This window comes from Oncorhynchus gorbuscha, linkage group LG21, assembly GCF_021184085.1.
Source record: "Oncorhynchus gorbuscha isolate QuinsamMale2020 ecotype Even-year linkage group LG21, OgorEven_v1.0, whole genome shotgun sequence".
Taxonomy (NCBI): domain Eukaryota; kingdom Metazoa; phylum Chordata; class Actinopteri; order Salmoniformes; family Salmonidae; genus Oncorhynchus; species Oncorhynchus gorbuscha.
Window position 1 is genome coordinate 32,516,832 of NC_060193.1, and position 19,062 is coordinate 32,535,893.

General features: G+C 43.4%; 1 protein-coding gene across 3 annotated transcripts in view; it reads left to right on the forward strand.

The window, feature by feature from the left end:
• Positions 1 to 5,666: 5,666 nt before the first annotated feature.
• LOC124007690 (protocadherin-7-like) overlaps positions 5,667 to 19,062 on the forward strand; it is a 227,639-nt gene continuing 214,243 nt past the window's right edge. For all 3 annotated transcript variants that reach the window (XM_046318377.1, XM_046318379.1, XM_046318378.1), the window contains exons 1-2: positions 5,667 to 6,066; positions 6,303 to 9,728. In XM_046318377.1, the coding sequence (XP_046174333.1) occupies positions 6,651 to 9,728 (3,078 nt within the window). In that variant the 5' untranslated portion in view covers positions 5,667 to 6,066; positions 6,303 to 6,650. The remainder of the gene's footprint in view (positions 6,067 to 6,302; positions 9,729 to 19,062) is intronic.

Genomic DNA, 19,062 nt, shown 5'->3' on the forward strand with positions numbered 1-19,062 from the left:
ATCTTCCAATATCTTCAATATGCACCTCGGAATTGGAAAAGGACACGTGCAGACCGTTGGAACATCTACAGTACATTTTAAAAAGTTGAATAAATCCATGTAATATAGCCTACACCATCACAATAAATCCCATTATTTATTTTAGACACATCTAAAGAAACACAATATGAAAAAAATGTAGTCTATTTCAGAAGATCAGAATAGCATGCTCTGCATAGGTCCTGCGAACGTCCCGGATGTGTCTGTTATTTCATTTATTGTGGCTGGAATAATTTAATTCAGTCTCAAAGTATCTATCTATCTAATCTAACCACAGCCACTGACCATTATAACAATAAGACAGCATACGATCAGAAACTCAGTTGAATGCAAGACATATTGTCAAGTGAAAGCTTCAACAGTTCTGTGAAAACACAGGGGCGGTGGGTGAAACAAGGCGTCAACAGTCCCAAAATAGCCCTAGCTTGAGGGAGAGTTGGAGTTGGAGAGAGAAGCCTTGGCTCTACAGAAGAGCTGGTTTGGAGTTCTGTGTTGAGTCACTGCTAGTTGACTCTTCCCTCTCCTTCCATAGACAGAAATGCCATGACAGTTTAGCTTTCAGGCTATACTACAAAGAGTTACCTGACAGTGGGCTCGCTGCTTCAGAGGGCTTTTACACCTTCATGCTGGCCTGTTGTGTTTTTCCCAGGGCCAACATGGTCATGCTTCAGCTATGCACTGACTAATAGACCAAAGTAGAGCAGACACATATATGCATGCACATACAGTACACACGTGGGGCCTACACACACACACACACACACACACACACACACACACACACACACACACACACACACACACACACACACACACACACACACACACACACACACACACACACACACACACACACACACACACACACACACACACTAGAACACCATGCCCTTCTCACAGACAGCACACACATAGAGGAATGATACTTTGTCCCTTTGTCCCTGCATACTTTCTTTAGCTTTAGACCTCTCTGAGTGCACTGTTGTCGATAGCTGACGGTAAAAGCGGCCTTACACTGCTACACCACACTGATGCTATCATGGTTGACTGCTGCTCTGAGGTGTGTATGAACAGGCTAGAGAGGTGGGATGGAGAGGTGAGAAGCATTTTGTCTTTAAAGATGTATTTAGAGGTATGCAATAAAAATGAAATGGACAACATGTCCTTCTGTATCACTGTGGGGTGTTGTATATTGTGCCTGAAGGGGGGGGGGGGGACACAGAGAGTGAAACTACACACTACACATCCCCTGGTTGACGAATCAGAGCTGAAACTGATTGATGAAGGTCTATGCTTGGTGCCACAAATATGTAAATGGAGGAAGATTTCTTCTCTTGCAGGCACTTAGCGAACTGCAATGTCGGCTCCATAATTAATTGAGTGAGTTAGCCTAGGTAAAGTCCCAACACCTGGTGCCACTGCCTTAGCTTAGTATCACTCAGCAACAGCAGCATGCATACAGATTCCAGTGGGATCAGAGGAACCAGTGCCTCACTTCAAAGCAACTTGGTACATTTATTATTTAACAAAAATATGTATTTTGCAGTAACACATACCTCTTATAGAGGTAATGAGCAGAAGTTATGGATGGGACATTTTTTGAGAGGAGATGGATGTAAGTGTGTAGCTTTTCGTTGGTTTATCCCCTTATGGATTTATGGCATAGTTTGAGTCATGGGCATTACGTTTGGGAGTAAATGTTGCTTCTGGTTAATTGAAATAAAATAACTTGTACATGTTTGCTGTTAAAAGGCTGATTTCATGACAATTTCATATTCACTGATGGTTGACGATTATGTCATATCTATGTAATCAATTACTCTATGTCCCTATAGAGAACCAGAGGAGAAAAGCTGATGTATTGAATCCCGAAATAATATAGGCAATATATTAATCCCATTAATATAATATGTTTGTTATACAAGTGTTCACCTCACCATTTCACCCACTGACTCACTCTATAAGATGGAAATTGTTGTTCTACACTATCTTCTACAGTTTTTGAGAAAGTGCATATATGGGCATATTTTTGCATTGTGAAATGATAGAAATGCATTCATTTTTATTGCATTATTATGCTAAACTAATGAATGCATTTGTAATCATCACCTGCATTCATTTTACAAAACATTGTGCCTGGCATTGGCTGGGAAGAATTACCACTAGGCCTACATACAGTACCAGTCAAACGTTTGGAAACTATCAGGAATCAAGGTAAGACCCAGATCCAGACACGTTGAATAAACAATGGTTTAATAGTCCAAGGGGCAGGCAAGAGACAGGTCAAAGCAGGCATGGGTCAATAATCCAGAGAAGGGGCAAGGGTACAGGTCGGCAGTCAGGCTTAGGGTCAGGCAGGTGGGTACAGAGATGGGACAGGTGAGGGTCAAAACCAGGAGGCCGAGAAAAAGAGAGGCTGGGAAAAACCAGGTGCTGACAGGACAAACGCTGGTAAGCTTGACAAACAAGACGAACTGGAAACAGACAAACAGACAGCACAAGTATATATACACAGGGATAATGAGGGAGATGGGCGACACTTGGAGGGAGGTGGAGACAATCACAAAGACAGGTGAAACAGATCAGGGCGTGACAGACACACCCACTCATTCAAGGTATTTTCTTTATTTTTACTGGTTTCGCCATTGTAGAATAGTAGTGAAGACATCAAAACAATGCAACAACATATGGAATCAATTGAAAAACAATTGAACAATTGAAAAACAAATGATTATCCCACTAAGAGCAAACCAGATGGGATGGTGTATCGCTGCAGAATTCTGTAGTTGTTAGGTGCCTCCTAAGAAGAGGAAGGTGCAGGAGTCAGGAGCAGGAGAGCAAGGAATTCCAGTTGGCACAGTCGTTTATTATAAGTCCCAACCCACCAACAACAGGCGGGGAAAATCACGAAACACACGGAGGAGAAACCTCTACTCCTAATACCTGTGGTGCAAACACGCACCCCTAACAGAGCTAACACAGCAAAATAATCTCACACAAACGCTAGCAGGCAGCGGAGGTTAATAAACCCACCGAAATTAACAAATCAGACACAGGTGATAACAAAAACAGACGGACCTAAACTAAAAGGAAAAATGGATCGGTGGCAGCTAGTAGATCGGCGACGATGACCGCCAAGCACTGCCCGAACAGGGAGAGGACAGTAGTGACAGTAGTCGCCATGCTGGTTGAGTGTTCCTTGAATTCTAAATAAATCACTGACATTGTCACCAGCAAAACAACTCCATCACACCTCCTCCTTCATGCTTCACGGTGGGAACCACACATGTGGAGATCATCCGTTCACCTACTCTGAGTCTCACAAAGACACGGCGGTTAGAACCCGAAATCTCAAATTTGGACTCATCAGACCACAGGACCGATTTCCACTGGTCTAATGTCAATTGCTCGTGTTTCTTGGCCCAATAAAGTATCTCTTATTATTGGTGTCCTTTAGTAGTGGTTTCTTTGCAGTAATTTGACCATGAAGGCCTGCTTCACGCAGTCTCCTCTGAACTGTTGATGTTGAGATGTGTCTGTTACTTGAACTCTGTGAAGCATTTATTTGGGCTGCAATCTGAGGTGCAGTTAACTGTAATGAACTTATCCTCTGCAGCAGAGGTACCTCTGGGTCTTCTTTTCCTGTGGAGGTCCTCATGAGAGCTAGTTTCATCATATTGCTTGATGGTATTCGCGACTGCACTTGAAAAAACTTTCAAAGTTCTTGATATTTTCCATATTGACTGACCTTCATGTCTTAAAGTAATGATGAACTGTTCTTGCCATAATATGTATATGGTCTTTTGCCAAATAGGGCTATCTTCTGTATACCACCCCCACCTTGTTACAACACAACTGATTGGCTCAAATGCATTAAGAAGAAAATAAATTTGACAAAATAACATTTTACAAGGCACACCTGTTAATTGAAATGCATTCCAGGTGAAGCTGGTTGAGAGAATGCCAAGAGTGTGCAAAGCTGTCATCAAGGCAAAGGGTGGCTACTTTGAAGAATCTCAAACATAAAATATATTTTGATTAGTTTAACACTTTTTTGGTTACTACATGATTCCATACGTGTGATTTCATAGATTTGATGTCTTCACTATTATTATACAATGTAGAAAATAGTCAAAATAAAGAAAAATGCTTGAATGAGTAGGTGTGTCCAAACTTTTGACTGGTACTGTATATCTAAATAAAAATATATGTTGGTCAGTCCAATAAGCATGTTAATATACACAACCGAAATGTCCATCCAAAAAGTATCCCAAAATACACATCACTGTACTTACATTAGCTGAAGAGAATATTGTAATTATAAATATTAGTCAAAGACAGAGGGCGATAGAGAGCAAAGAACTGGCCACTGCTGGAATTCAGAGGAGCCTCAAAAATACAGCCGCAGCCTTTCTCCTTTTCTTTTATTGCGATGCCATACCTTCACCGCACAGCACACATGGCTACAGTATACGGGTCTCCCTATGTTAAGTGGGAGAAAGGGGAAACCTTTACGGGAGGACGACCTCACATGCACGCGTGCACTCACGTATTTTAGCGGTGATTAAATGTAAATGATTCCGCTTTGGCATCAATATATTTTTTTGTCAGGGAAGGTGTTTAGATCTGGACTTGTTTATACATTCCAATGTTCTGAGTTTAATTGCCCACCATGGGCTATAGCCCCACACTGCAGCATCACACATCTCTGCCAGGGATAGTTCTGGGTGGGTTGCGCAGTGTCCAAGTGTCGTACGCTCCGACTAGCCCATCCACAGAGGTGTCTAGGCTGCATTCATGGAAATAATAAGGGGCAAGGTAACACTGAGCTCGCTGCTCCGGAGAGAACAAAGCCACAGGCGACCACACACATTTGTATCAGTAACCACAGAGAGAAACCTCAGCGCTGCGCACAGAATCCAAAACGTAGGGGACTATATCTCCCCGTTTGGTCATAATAATCTACCGAACCAACAAATAATTATGTAGAATTAGGCTACATAATGACTGGACGATGGAGAGTCATCGGTTAAAGATATTACTTGGATATAGGACTGTAGGCTATCACAGCCTACATGCGTAAAAGTTTGACAACAAATACAAGCGAAAATGGAACCGGCGTGTTGGAATAGTCAAGCCATCACTCGAAAATGAGCGGCAACTATCTCAACTTTACTGAGAAATATATATTACGGTCTGCATAGTACCGTCTTCATAGCACGGTCTACTGGCTACAGACATCTTATGACTGTGTAATAAACAAAACACCACCATGTAAAATGCGGCAGTCCAATCTTTTCTATTGGCTCAGCCATAACGCAATTTACACATTGAATTAATGAAGCGGAATCCTCGTAAAATGGTTCACGGTAGAGTGTATCTTTTCTAAGCCATCTCACTATACCCCCACCCTGACTAAGACCATTCGAATGGGTAGTGTGTGATGCATTGCAATTGCATTTTCTTCATGTGGTACTGAGTCACATTTGGTTAAATCATCCCCTTATTAACAAGAGAAAAAAACTCTCGTCTCTCTCTCTCCCTCCCTCCCTCTCCTTTTAACAAATAGGCCTACCCTCTAGAAACCTACCAAACAAATTCAGCCCTAGTTACGTGCGCTGGGGAATGAAAGTGGAGAGGTGGAGAGAGCGCGCGAGACACAATTGTGAATCGCTCTCACAGTCCAGCGAGATAGGTGCTACAAACGCACGCTAAGTACATGCATGTGTTGAGTGGGCGCTTGGATTGAGAATGCTGGAAAGAAGGAGGATTCTCACGTAATAATTCACCGACATTTTCCAATATCTACATCGGGAATTACAATTGTCCTTGTTTGTTTCGTGTTTTATTATTCCCTCACTATCAGTTTTTTTTGTATTCTATCCGTATTGCTTGCGACTGTGAGAACTAACGTTAACTACTGATGATTGTTATAAGTGAGTAAATGTAGAGAAGAAATCAGAGTGCACGGATGCTGCTTGGATAGGCTACTGGACACATGATGTGTTGCTTATACGCTGCTTCAAGGTAAGAAGACGAGTGGCTCTGTAAAGTAGCCTAACTGTATCATCACAATTTGGGAATCTGTGCGGGCAATTTCATTGCCACTAATCTGTTGGATATATCGTCTAAGGAATCTTGACCATTTACATCGCTTCTATATCAATCTGGGAGATGTGTTTTTTTTGTCTAACTGAATAAACTCGGACTGATTCAACATTAAAATGAAATAAGATAACATCTTGGACATTTTCTCTTTACAGGCATGATAAGATATTCGGAATCGTTATGAATTCATGACATAGGATATAACCAGACTGAACGGACTGTTAAAGAAACATTTATTCGTTGCTGGAAAAAAGGGGTGAGGATTACCCCCTACCCCACCCACCCACAAAAAAATGAAGAAAAGTATAGCGGGTGCACTTGCTCTTATTCACTGCAGTTGAAGCGGTGTTGGAGTGCGTCCGGAGTATGAAGTCATACACATCCTGAAACGAAGGACTTCAAATTAACCGATAAGGAAAATTATGTTTAACAAAAACAATAGCAGCAAGTAAACGTCATTCGATTCAAGGCTTTATAATCCAGTTAAGACATTGCGGGGAACAATGAGGACTACTGGCGCAGTGGACTATATATGCTACAGTATACTCATCCTGCAGCTGCTGAATCAGCCCGATGCCAAGCAAGTGTTGCGATATCGCTTGGCTGAGGAGGGACCCGCCGATGTCAGGGTAGGGAACGTAGCCAAAGACCTCGGAATCGTCGCCGGGTCTGGTGAGGTTACGTTTACCCTCGAGTCCGGCTCTGATTTTTTCAAAATAGATAATATAACAGGCGAGCTGACCACTAATGAACGGCGGATAGACCGTGAAAAATTACAGCAATGCCAAATGATATTTGATGAAAACGAATGTTTCATAGATTTTGAAGTGTCAGTAATTGGACCGGCTCAGAGCTGGGTTGACCTGTTCGAGGGGAAAGTCATTATTTTAGACATAAATGACAACACCCCGTCTTTCCCCTCTCCTGTTCTGACACTGTCAGTGGAAGAGAACAGACCGATTGGCACTCTCTATCTCCTGCCCACTGCCACCGACAGAGATTTTGGCAGGAACGGAATTGAGAGATATGAGCTTATTCAGGACAGCGGGGAGAGCTCCAGGCGCCTGGGTTCGAACTCAGGGGGACGCGGAGTGGACAGCAGGAGATTTGATGAGGGGGCAGCCAGGAGCAGTGTCTTTGAACTGCAAGTTGCTGACACAACTGATGGGGAAAAACAGCCGCAGCTCATCATTAAAGGAGCGCTGGACAGGGAGCAGAGGGACTCTTATGAGCTCACCCTGCGTGTTAGGGATGGGGGCGACCCCCCACGCTCCTCACAGGCCATCCTGAGGGTGATGATCACGGATGTGAATGACAACAGCCCCCGCTTTGAGAAGGCTGTGTATGAGGCTGACCTGCCAGAGAACAGCTCCCCTGGTGCCCCCATCCTGCAGCTGAAAGCAGCTGACGCAGACGTTGGGGTGAACGGTCAGATTGAGTATGTATTTGGTGCGGCCACAGAGTCAGTGCGTAGGCTGCTGAGGCTGGACGAGGGCTCGGGGTGGCTTAGCGTGCTCCATCGTATTGACCGTGAGGAGGTGAGCCAGCTGCGCTTCACGGTAATGGCAAGGGATCGAGGTCAGCCACCCAAAATGGACAAGGCAACCGTGGTCCTCAATATCAAAGATGAGAACGACAACGTGCCTGCTATCGAGATTCGTAAGATTGGACGCATTTTCTTGAAAGATGGAGTGGCCAATGTGGCAGAGGATGTAGTGGTGGACACGCCTATAGCTTTAGTCCAGGTGTCAGACCGCGACCAGGGCGAGAATGGCATCGTGACCTGCACTGTGGTGGGTGACGTGCCCTTCCAGCTCAAACCGGCCAGTGAGATTGAGGGTGAGATGAATAAGAAGAAATACTTTCTCCATACATCAGCCCCGCTGGACTATGAGGCCACACAGGAGTACAATGTGGTCATCGTGGCTGTGGACTCAGGAAGCCCTAGCCTGGCCAGTAATAACTCGCTTATCGTGAAGGTGGGAGACTTCAACGACAACCCACCCATCTTTAGCCAGAACGTGGTGGAGGTGTCCTTTCTGGAAAACAATGCCCCAGGCGAGAGGGTGACCACAGTGCAGGCAATCGATGCTGACAGTGGCAAGAATGCAGAAATCGCCTACTCCCTCGTCTCCTCTGTAAATGGGATATTCTCCATTGATGCAGACAGTGGTGACATCAGAGTAAACACCATTCTGGACAGGGAGCAAACAGAGAGGTATGAGTTCAAAGTGATAGCTAAAGATAAGGGCATGCCCATACTCCAGGGGTCAGCCACTGTGGTGGTCCTGGTGGCAGATAAGAACGACAATGAGCCAAAGTTCATGCAGGACGTGTTCACCTTCTACGTCAAAGAGAACCTAACACCAAACAGCCCTGTTGGCATGGTGACCGTCATTGACGCTGACAAGGGCGAGAACGCTGAAATGAGCCTTTTCATCGAGGAAGAGGAGGATATCTTCTCCATTGAGAATGACACAGGAACCATTTTCTCCACCATGTCATTTGACCGCGAGCAGAAGACTTCATACACGTTTAGGGTCAAGGCTGTGGACGGTGGAGACCCACCCAGATCCGCCACAGCCACCGTGTCACTTTTCGTGATGGACGAGAACGACAACCCGCCAACTGTCACCTTCCCCATCAACAGCACTTACACCCTCCTGCCCCCCTCCAGCAACGTCAGGACTGTAGTACGAACCGTCATAGCCACTGATCCGGACACAGGGATCAACGCTGACCTAAACTACAGCATCATCGGTGGAAACCCCTTCAAACTGTTTGAGATTGACGGAGGCAGCGGGGTCATCTCACTGGTGGGGAAGCTGGAGCAGAAACACTATGGCCTCCATCGACTCGTGGTTCAGGTGAACGACAGCGGGCAGCCCTCCCAGAGCACCACTACCCTTGTGCATGTCTATGTCAATGAGACCCTCTCCAATTCCACCATCGTAGAGGCCCAGGTGGCCAAGAGCCTGGGTACGCCGCTCAATACCAACATCGCTGGTGACCCCAACTACGACCTGGGTAAGCAGCGGTTGAGCATCGTCATCGGGGTGGTCTCGGGCATCATGACGGTCATTCTCATCATCCTCATCGTCGTCATGGCCCGTTACTGCCGCCCCAAGAACAAGAATGGCTATGAGGCAGGCAAGAAGGACCACGAGGACTTCTTCACCCCTCAGCAGCATGACAAGGGCAAAAAGCCTAAGAAGGACAAGAAGAATAAGAAGTCCAAACAGCCACTGTACAGCAGCATCGTCACCATTGAGGCCTCCAAGCCCAATGGCCAGCGCTACGATGGTGTCAACGAGAAGCTGTCGGACAGCCCTGGGATGGGCCGGTACCGGTCTGTTAACGGAGGGCCCGGGAGCCCGGATCTGGCCCGGCACTACAAGTCCAGCTCGCCACTGCCCACAGTCCAGCTCCACCCCCAGTCACCCACGGCCGGGAAAAAGCATCAGGCTGTTCAGGACCTGCCCCCTGCCAACACCTTCGTTGGCACCGGAGATAACATTTCCCTTGGATCTGACCACTGCTCTGAGTATAGCAGTCAAACCATCAACAAGTACAACAAACAGGTAAGAATACATTGACTCAATATATATATATATATATATATATATATATATATATATATATATATATATATATATATATATATATGTCATTTTTTTCTTCTTGTTCTTTCTGTTTTCAAATGTGTCATGTTTCTCCCTCTCTTAGTGTTATCTCCTGCGTAATGCCTCCTGACAGGGCTAGTCTCAGTAGTCATGTTGCTTTTATGGTGCTAATATGTGTCAAGTTAGCTGTATTGATCTGTTTGGGTTTGGAGTGCCATTCACCATGTAATATTGAAAAGGAAATGAGGACATGCGTAGCCTATGCCAGGATTTCATTTTCACTCGCCTAAGCATATCCAGCTCTTTTGCTCTCTCTAGTATTGTGAGGCGGTTTAGTTTGACTGTGGTGTCACTTTTGCTGACCTGTGCATGTATATGTTTTGAGTGTTGTAGACAGCTTGCATAAGGGTCTGGTTTGCAGTTATTCTACCACAGTGTGGCTAAGTAGCTAGGATACCCTTCTGCTAGGTGAATAACTCCCCGCCCTCTTTGTAACAAGGCAGCCTTTTTCTTCCTTTTAGAGGGTAAAAAAAAACAAGACAAAGAAAAACAAGTAAGACATTGTGAAAATGAAATACAGGAGTGGCCTTCTAAAGGAATGCTAACCAAGGGTGCCGTGTTTTACTGGATTTCAGCTTGACTAGGAACATCTGGGCAGGAGGTCACAACATAACTGTGCCCTGATGTGTCTGTATCAATTCACTGACCCAGCAGTGAAATCAGGCTTACCTAAACCTCTCCCTCCTGCTCTTTCTCTCTCTTTTTCTCTCATGTTCTGTCTCAGACATGTTCTGCCTTTCGCTCTCTCCATCCCTTATGTAGGTTACTCTCATGTATCTCTTCATCCATCCATTTCTCTCTCATCCCTCTTTCTCTCTCTCTCCTTCATCTCACTATGCCCTCTTTATTTCTTTATGACACCCATCTCTTACACATTCTCCCTCCGGCCATCCCTTCCTCTGTTTCCCATCTTCCTCACTCCTCTCATCGACTCTTTGTGCCATCATTCATGGCTGCACGCATGACATGGAACTTCATATTCTAGGGAAGTGTGAATTAATCAATTCATATCATTATGGTTCTTAAAAAAAAACAAATCTATGAGAAAGCTATGAGAAAGGTGGTGCGAATCAAGGTTAATACATGATGAAGTTGGTTCCTTTTCATCTGCATTTACCAGGAAAATAACACTTACCCTATTGTTTCATATGTTTTCTATGGCAATCTAATGCATTATTGATTGTTCTCTTATGTGTTGTAAGCAGCAAACTCCTCTTGCATTCCTGAGTGCTGTTCAGCACAGTAGATTGGGCTGATTTCTGTCTCTCTTTCTTGTCCCCCCCCCATCTTATGTCCCCCCTTGCTCTTCTCTCTCACTCTTTCTCTCTCTCTCTCTCTCTCTCTCTCTCTCTCTCTCTCTCTCTCTCTCTCTCTCTCTCTCTCTCTCTCTCTCTCTCTCTCTCTCTCTCTCTCTCTCTCTCTCTCTCTCTCTCTCTCTCTCTCTCTCTGTCTCTCTCTCTCTCTCTATCCGCCCCTGCATCTTTTCCTTTCTTCAAAGCCGCCTCCTCTCCCCACCATATCTTTCACTCTCCTCTATCTCTCACCACCACACCAATTTCTGCCCCTCTCCTCAAAATCATTGCTCTCAATTTCTTTTTGCTCTTTTCATCGCCTGTCTTTTTTCTTGCAGTCTCTTTCTTTATTAATCTTCTCTCCCTTACTCTACGCTATATCCCTTTTCCTTCTGCTATTTCCTCTTTAATTTCTCAATCTCCCTCACCATCCGTCCATCCATCCCTCTCTTTTTCCTCTACTGTCTCTAACAGCTTCTAATGCGCTGTATTCAGTGTTTTGTGTGAGGACTGCTGTTGCTTACGAATGTCCCATCCATAATTAACAGGACACTCTATTTGCTGCGGCAGAGCCATGTATTGTGTATGTCGCTAGCAGTGCTGTTGCACTTTTCCATAATTAGTTATTTACTTTTTCATTTGAATGCTCGCTACAGCGTTTTTTAAATTATTATAGACAAGTCAATTCATTCGAAGATTCAGACACAGACCTGAAAACACACAGGGGTGTCGAGCATTGAGTGTTGAGCGTTTGCAAAGGCTGTCCCCGCCACCATAATGTGCAATTACCTCTTTTTAAACATGCAGAGCTACTTTTTCTCGATTCTCCTCAACGGTTCCTGTAGAAGTGGCTAATGTAGAAGTGTTGCCCTCTATGATTTATTGAATATTGTCAGAAGCAGCGGCAACTGTAGCCCCATGTACTCATGAGGCAACAGAGATACAGTATATAACATTCTATGACGTGTTATTACACTCCAATACATGCCTTGTCAAACATTCCCTGTTGATACTTCGATTGAACGGCTGCACTTACAGTCTCCTGAGGGCCACCACAGGGCCACCACAGCTAAAAAACGCTGGTAAGCACCCCCCCTTTGGTTGAGGACATAATGTGTAATGAAACGCATAAGAATTATGAGGTGCTGGGGATGGAATTATACATAGAAATAGAAATGAATAGATTCTATTTCTATCGAATTAAACATGGCTTCTTGTCCGACTCCGTTGTTGCTATGTATTTGCATGCAGAGGCCGGTGGGAGGTTGGATTAGGGATAAGGTTTCATGTCTGATTGTATAGAATTGCATGGTAGATCACATTGTATTGCGACTGCTGGAGACAGGGTAATCCGCAATGTCAAATTGATCACATTAGATATGGAAATTGCTATTCAAAACATATCAGATTTAACCTTTGTTATTGAATTAACAGTGGCAGGAAATCCAAAATGCATTGCAATCTACGATATTTAAGGCTCATTGAGGTTGAGACCTTTTGATGGGATTAGCAAATCTCTCTCTCACTCACTCACTCACTCACACACATACACCGACTGTCTCTCTCTCTCTCCTTCTCTATCCATCTTTCCTTCTATTTTCTCCTCTATGGATCTCTCTCGCTCCACTTCTCACGCTCTCCTTCGCTCACTCTCCTCCCAGAAATAGAGACAGACACAAGAAAGAGAGCCTGTTTGAGTTACACAGAGTGGTCTCTACTTTTCCACAGGAGAGTTGTGGGGGGGGGGGGCAGCTTCACTATCCTATTGACTATGAGTCTCTACTGCGGTATCAGGTTCCTTCTAGGTCTCCTTCCACCTCATCCTTCGCCTACCGAATATAAAAATAACCACCGCACATGCAGCAGCCGGCTTGGACTCCAAGCAGGTAACCAGGCAACCAGTGAAGTTTAGCAGGTTGTCATCAGACATTTAAGCAGTCATTAAGTCAGGGGAGCACAGAGTGAGACGCCAGCGTGTCACTGAGCAGCCATTGAGTTAGAACAGTAGGGTGATGTACTTGGAATTTCAGTCCTTCCTGGAACTCCACACTTATTGGATTCAAGCCTGTGTTTTTTTGTCTCTCTCTCTTTCTTCCATTGTATCCCTACTGTGTCATGTTTCCGTAGCTAAATCACTGTGTTAAATAGTGTTTTAGTTGATAATCGTCATACTCTCAAGTACCAAATGCCTAAAGCTAAATTATTGGTCAAACTTGATTTGGAATTGTCCGGATTTTCCATTTGTAGATGCTCTACAAATGGTCATACTATCGACAAACTATCTGTTCGTCTGCACATTCCTCACTCCCTAGATCCACATTTAAAGGTGCAATATGCAAAAATTGCTCTGCCATTTCTTGGTTGCTAAAATTCAAATAGTTCAGTTTAGGTTTATGTGACAAAACAAGCAAAATATGTTATTTTCAGCTCTTTGAATCTGGTGTACAAAACCAGAACAATTGTCATTTTTTTTTAAACCAGGAAAACAGAAATGAGAAAATATAATTTGGGAAAATATAAAAGATAATTAGGTTTTATAGGGCCCCTCTTAGAGTTGTTTAATAACCATTATTTTACCAGAAATATTGACAGAAAACCTAGTGCACTACCTTTTCTTGTACACGAAGGATCCGGGTAAGAGTTGCAGGGGTGAGGGAGAAGAGAAAAAAATATGCCTATTTGAAAGCTAAAAGAAATGAGTAGCTCGCGACATGTTACATTTTTTTTAAAGTAGCTCTCATGTTACAAAAGGTTGGAGACCCCTGCTGTAGAGCATCCACAGGTGGACTGTCCAAATAAAGTGTTACTAAATTATTGGCTAAGCTAAGATATTAAATATAATTCCTTCGATAGCTCACCTGTTCTATCCAAAGACACAATGTTTACTCTTAAAGTTAACTCACCATGCCTTTTTTAAGTGGGGCATTTGAAATAATGTTATCCCCTGTCCAGGTGGATCCTTGTCTTATCTTTTCTAAACAATCGAGAACTGAGGCAGGTTGCAATCCTATCCCTCTGCTTCGGGGCATGTATACATCTCAGTACAGTGGGTCAGCTGAGGCTGCCTCGCCTCAGGCTATGGTTGGTTCAGCGAGCATGACTGGACATTGCCCCATTGCCCTCACCGCCCTCTAGTCCCTCACCTCATTCCACTTGCACAGTGTTGCTCCTATCCTTCCCCTTCCTTCCCTTCCCATCCCCTCCAACTTGTCAAGCCCCAGTTTACCTTATTTACATAGGGACCCCATGTTCCCTTCTCGCCACAGCATCTCAAACAAATAATATCAGCATGCAAATAGGGGTCATTACGTATGTGTTCGCCAGCCAAACACACATGATGTAACAGGCACTTTCGCACTGTCGGTCCCCCGAGATCACAAAACTAATATGGAAAAACCTCCACTTGCCCGGAGGCTAATTTCTTTAAAAACGGAAGTTATTGTAGTTACCTAAACACCTTTGAGATGCCACACTTGTCTTAATCTGTTTTGACGCCCCCTTTGTGAATCTTTATTATAGCCGTCTACTAACCTAGCGTGTTTGTAAATAGTCTGCAGCCTATATCTATATGAACCGTTGCAAATCGTCTACCTACTGTATGTTTACCCCGCTCTGTAAACTTCAGTACGTTTCTGTAACCTTCCATTTAGCTGCTTCTGATTCTATCTGTGTCAAACAGGTTGGGGGAGGCAGTCACCAGTTGCACTCAAAAAGGTAATTACTTGATAAGAGGTACCGTTCGAGGTTTATCATGTTTGGTCAGGTTGACTCCCCCGTGGATGGTGAAACGGGTCGAATGACTGACTCGAGGCTGGACCGGAGAGAAAACATTGGCCACTGTTGGTATCGTAGCCGTTATATGATGCAAATTGCTCGACTAATAGTTGTAGAACGGTTTTGTTTATCTTCTATATTTGAATCCCATGTGGATCATCCAAGTTACGATACACTGTAAAGAAATAAGGAAGTAGGCATAAAATGTTCTGTGTTCAGTATGTGTTCACCCATATGGGAGTTTGTGAATTGTACGGGTAAAACATTTGGCATGAATCGTTTGAACAACATATGAATGGATTACATTCTTTGTAGAGTATAGCCACTAAAAGGAAATCATCATGCAACTAACATAACATTAACCAAGCAGCATCTGTTTGCCTGTGAATCATTAAGTATACGCACAGCACAGGGAAAAGAGCTGGTGGTGTGAGAAGATGAAGATGGTGCAGAATGAGATCAGCTGGTTGGTTCATCACTGCTTTATGTTTAGTACAGGGGGTTGCCTGTGGTGCTGTGTGTTTACTGCCGTGTCGACTGATGCTAATTTGATCACATTTGTCTCGGATGGCTTAATTTACTTTGTTATGGACGGCAAGACCACACCAGGCATTTTGTGTATGTGCTTTACAGTGAGAATGAAAGGGGGGATATTGGGAGAGATGGAGAGAGAGTGAGAGATAAAATACTCATGAAATTGCACTGGCCAGCAAATTCCTGAATAATTTGAGTGGGGTGATTTAAATACATTAGTTTTAGGCCAGTGACTAATCTGCAGATTAGGGTTACCTGACAGCTAGGCAAGCATGGAGAACAGATGAAGAAGGCAGTAAGGAGGGAGAGAAAGTGAGAATGAGCAAGAGGGAGAACACTAGTCCCTACTCAATGCTGAATGTGTTGGATTCTGTCTGACCAGTTGTTTGACTACTGGTTGGGTGACCCTGTACATAACACTAAATAAGATGTGACTTAAGTGGTATTATACCTTATCTATTTCAATGGCTTTGAATGGATTGCTCCTGGCTACCTGACCTGGAAGAATATTGCGAAGGCGAGACCTTTCGAAAGGCAAGACTTTTTTCAAAAGAGTAGAAATCAATCACCTTTAGGGTGTTTTCACATATCGTCTTCTTTAGAACTCCGATCTCCGTCCTCTTTAAAGTGAACTCTGGGGTGAAAGCAAAAGAACTCAGTTCTCTTTATAGTCATACTGCCCTTGCCTTTGAATGAGGACTCAACTCTTTCGCCGGTTCACTTCACCTGTTTTGTGGTCCGATTTCTCTTTGCTTTCACATGTTTGGAACGGAACCAAGATCGTTTTCCAACATGCACTCTGGGTTTTCACCAAGTGCAGGACAAGCCATTCAGTCAGAATGTGTTAACGGACGGCTAGATATACCTACTTACATTTTGGAAGCTAAGAGATTGAATTTAGTTAAAGTATGAGACATAATAATTGTAATCCAAATATACTATTCACAATAAATAGCAATACAATAACTGCATAATAAATAATGCTTGAATTGAAAATTGTACACCCAAGGTAGGCTACTGCCCCTTTAAGAGCTAGAATATATTTTATACCCTATGTTGTGAATCTCACCAAATATATTATCTTTTCACACTATTCAAACCCCACGATTAATAAACAGCTTATGAAGCTATTTTAGCCTATAGATCACATAATGCAAACGCATAATCTGAACTAAAAACCACACATTTTGTAATTTTTGTGTGTCCTTGGCACAAAACAGCACACATTCTTTTCCACAAAACTACACGTTATCATCTTTCTTTTGTGGTAGCAATTGTGAGGGTTTATGGCAGGGGAAATGGTGTTGCAGTAGTTTAGTGTGTGGTACGGAAATTACGACAAGTGAACCTGGGGAGCTTTCCATTAACATAGTCCTAGGAAAGTGAACCGGACCACTTCAGGGGCTCTTTTGAGGGAACTGAGTGTTCACACTGCACAAATAAAATGTGCGAACCGCACTGAGTTCACAAAAATTGTCTGAAAGGGACCAGGTGTGAAAACACCCCTAGAAAAGGAGGCCTTGATCAATCTCTCTCTCTCTTTGTCAATCTTCTGCTCTCTTTCCATTCTCCTTTCCATTGTCTTTCTGTGCTTGTCTCTCTCGTTCGATTCTGTTTTCTTTCTTTCTTTCTTCATTTCTATCCCTCTTCTCCTCGCTACATCTGCCATTGTGGCCATTGGCTGGGTATGAATGTAAATAGTCATGATTGAATCAGGAGCAGCCCAGATGCATTGGTAACATTTGTCGTGATAACACGGTGAAAGAGAGAATGGGGAAGATAAGTCACAAAGTCACCAATAATGCAGCTTGATTGCTCAACGGCGCGCTGGCTTATTTTAATGGAAGTGTCAGCAATGTCCTCTTCTTTCTGAGCCAACATTTCAATTGTATTACATTGAATATGCAATAAAATGTTCTATGAAGCACGGAAAATACTGATTTCTATTTGCAGGTAATTCTTCCCTTTTACCGGTATCAATTCCTGCACTTCATGTCGCTGTGGTGGTGGAGGCGGCAGCAGGGGAAATCCTAGCTCTCCAGATGTTTTGTGTTCAGTTTGTCTGAGGGCTAGTGTGAATCCCTGATAGGGGCCCACTCAATTTTCCTAAAAGGTACATTGCTATTGTTGGTATTTCCTATTGTGGCTGTCCCTCCTCATCTACTTGTTCTTCAAGCAGCAGCTCCAGTAACTCTGAACATCACTTAGAATCACTGCTAGTGAAACTCAGGGGAATAGTTTGCTGTCAACATGAAGGATCACAGCAGGGATCATACTGTATGTGGGTATGTCTGTCTTTGATTTTAATGGACAACAACACAATGGTTTCTGAGCTTCATAAAAATTGCACGGTCCACTGAGGCTTTCGGTGATGATACTATGTTGACTAGAAAAGGACAAATATAATGGAAATGTATGCTCTAGGGCATACATTTGTAAATGCATATGTGTATTTTAACATGTTTATTATATGTGCGTGTGCCTGTATCTGTACACTGTGTGTGTGTGTGCATCTTTGTGTGGGTGCCTTTTTATCTGTGTATCTCAGCGCGTATCTGAGTGTGTATGTGAGGGATTAGGGCTGTCCCCTACCCAAAAAAATCTTGGTCGACCCAGTCATCTGTTCTTTTGACCAATCGATTGGTCCAAATTTTGAAACGTGTATTTTTGCATATACACTGTAGACACACCCCAAGTTCGAATAAAATCAACCATATGTAGGCTACTGAGCGTATCTGATGCTTTAATACTGTGATTAAATATGAAGTCGCACAAATGACTACAGACGGAGCCAGAGACCAATATAGCCTAACCAGAAGGAAAAAAAATATTCCCGACCCTCCTCCTCCCGCTGCTGAAGTTGTCCGTAATAGGCCAACAGTCGGCAACCTTTTCCATTTGGAGTGCCAAGTTATTGTTCCAGTTCTACTGATCTGCTTGCCAGTTATGATTTTCATATGCACATTTTTGTGGAACAGTTTCATTTCAGTTATAATAAAGTCTAAATATCTCAAAGTCATTGTCATGTGGTTAATAAAAAGTATATCTAAATTAAAATGATACAAATCTAAAAGTAACTTCTAAGTAACTTCTAATATGTAAAACTAGCCTACATAACTCCACCAAATAAAAACTTGGCCGCCCGCAGGTGAAAAAAATATCCTGATAAAAATTTCCTTTAAATCACATTGGTTATGCATGGTCTGTCTGCAAGGATCTTGAACCATTGTATCAATTATTAACTTGGTACGGCCAAGCTCATGCTAGCAAACTTGCAACATTGTATAAAATATTCTGGGCCCTCAGAGTTTCCCGTGCCAGTGAGCTCCGGACAGACAGACACAGCTGTATAAGAAGTAATAAGCCTTTTTTATGACGTTTCCACCGGATCAGAGCATGACATTTCTTCTCTCCTTTCATGTTGAATGGTTATCGATATAGGCTACGTTGAGGAACTATTGTCATTCTCAATGGATATTGAATGCATTAACAGAAATCGAGCCAACTTTACACAACTGTGGGAAACCAGCATCCCTGTGGAATGCTTTCGACACCTTATAGAGTCCATGCCCCGATGAATAGAGGCTGTTCTAACGGCAAAAAGGGGGACTCAATATTAGGAAGGTGTCCTT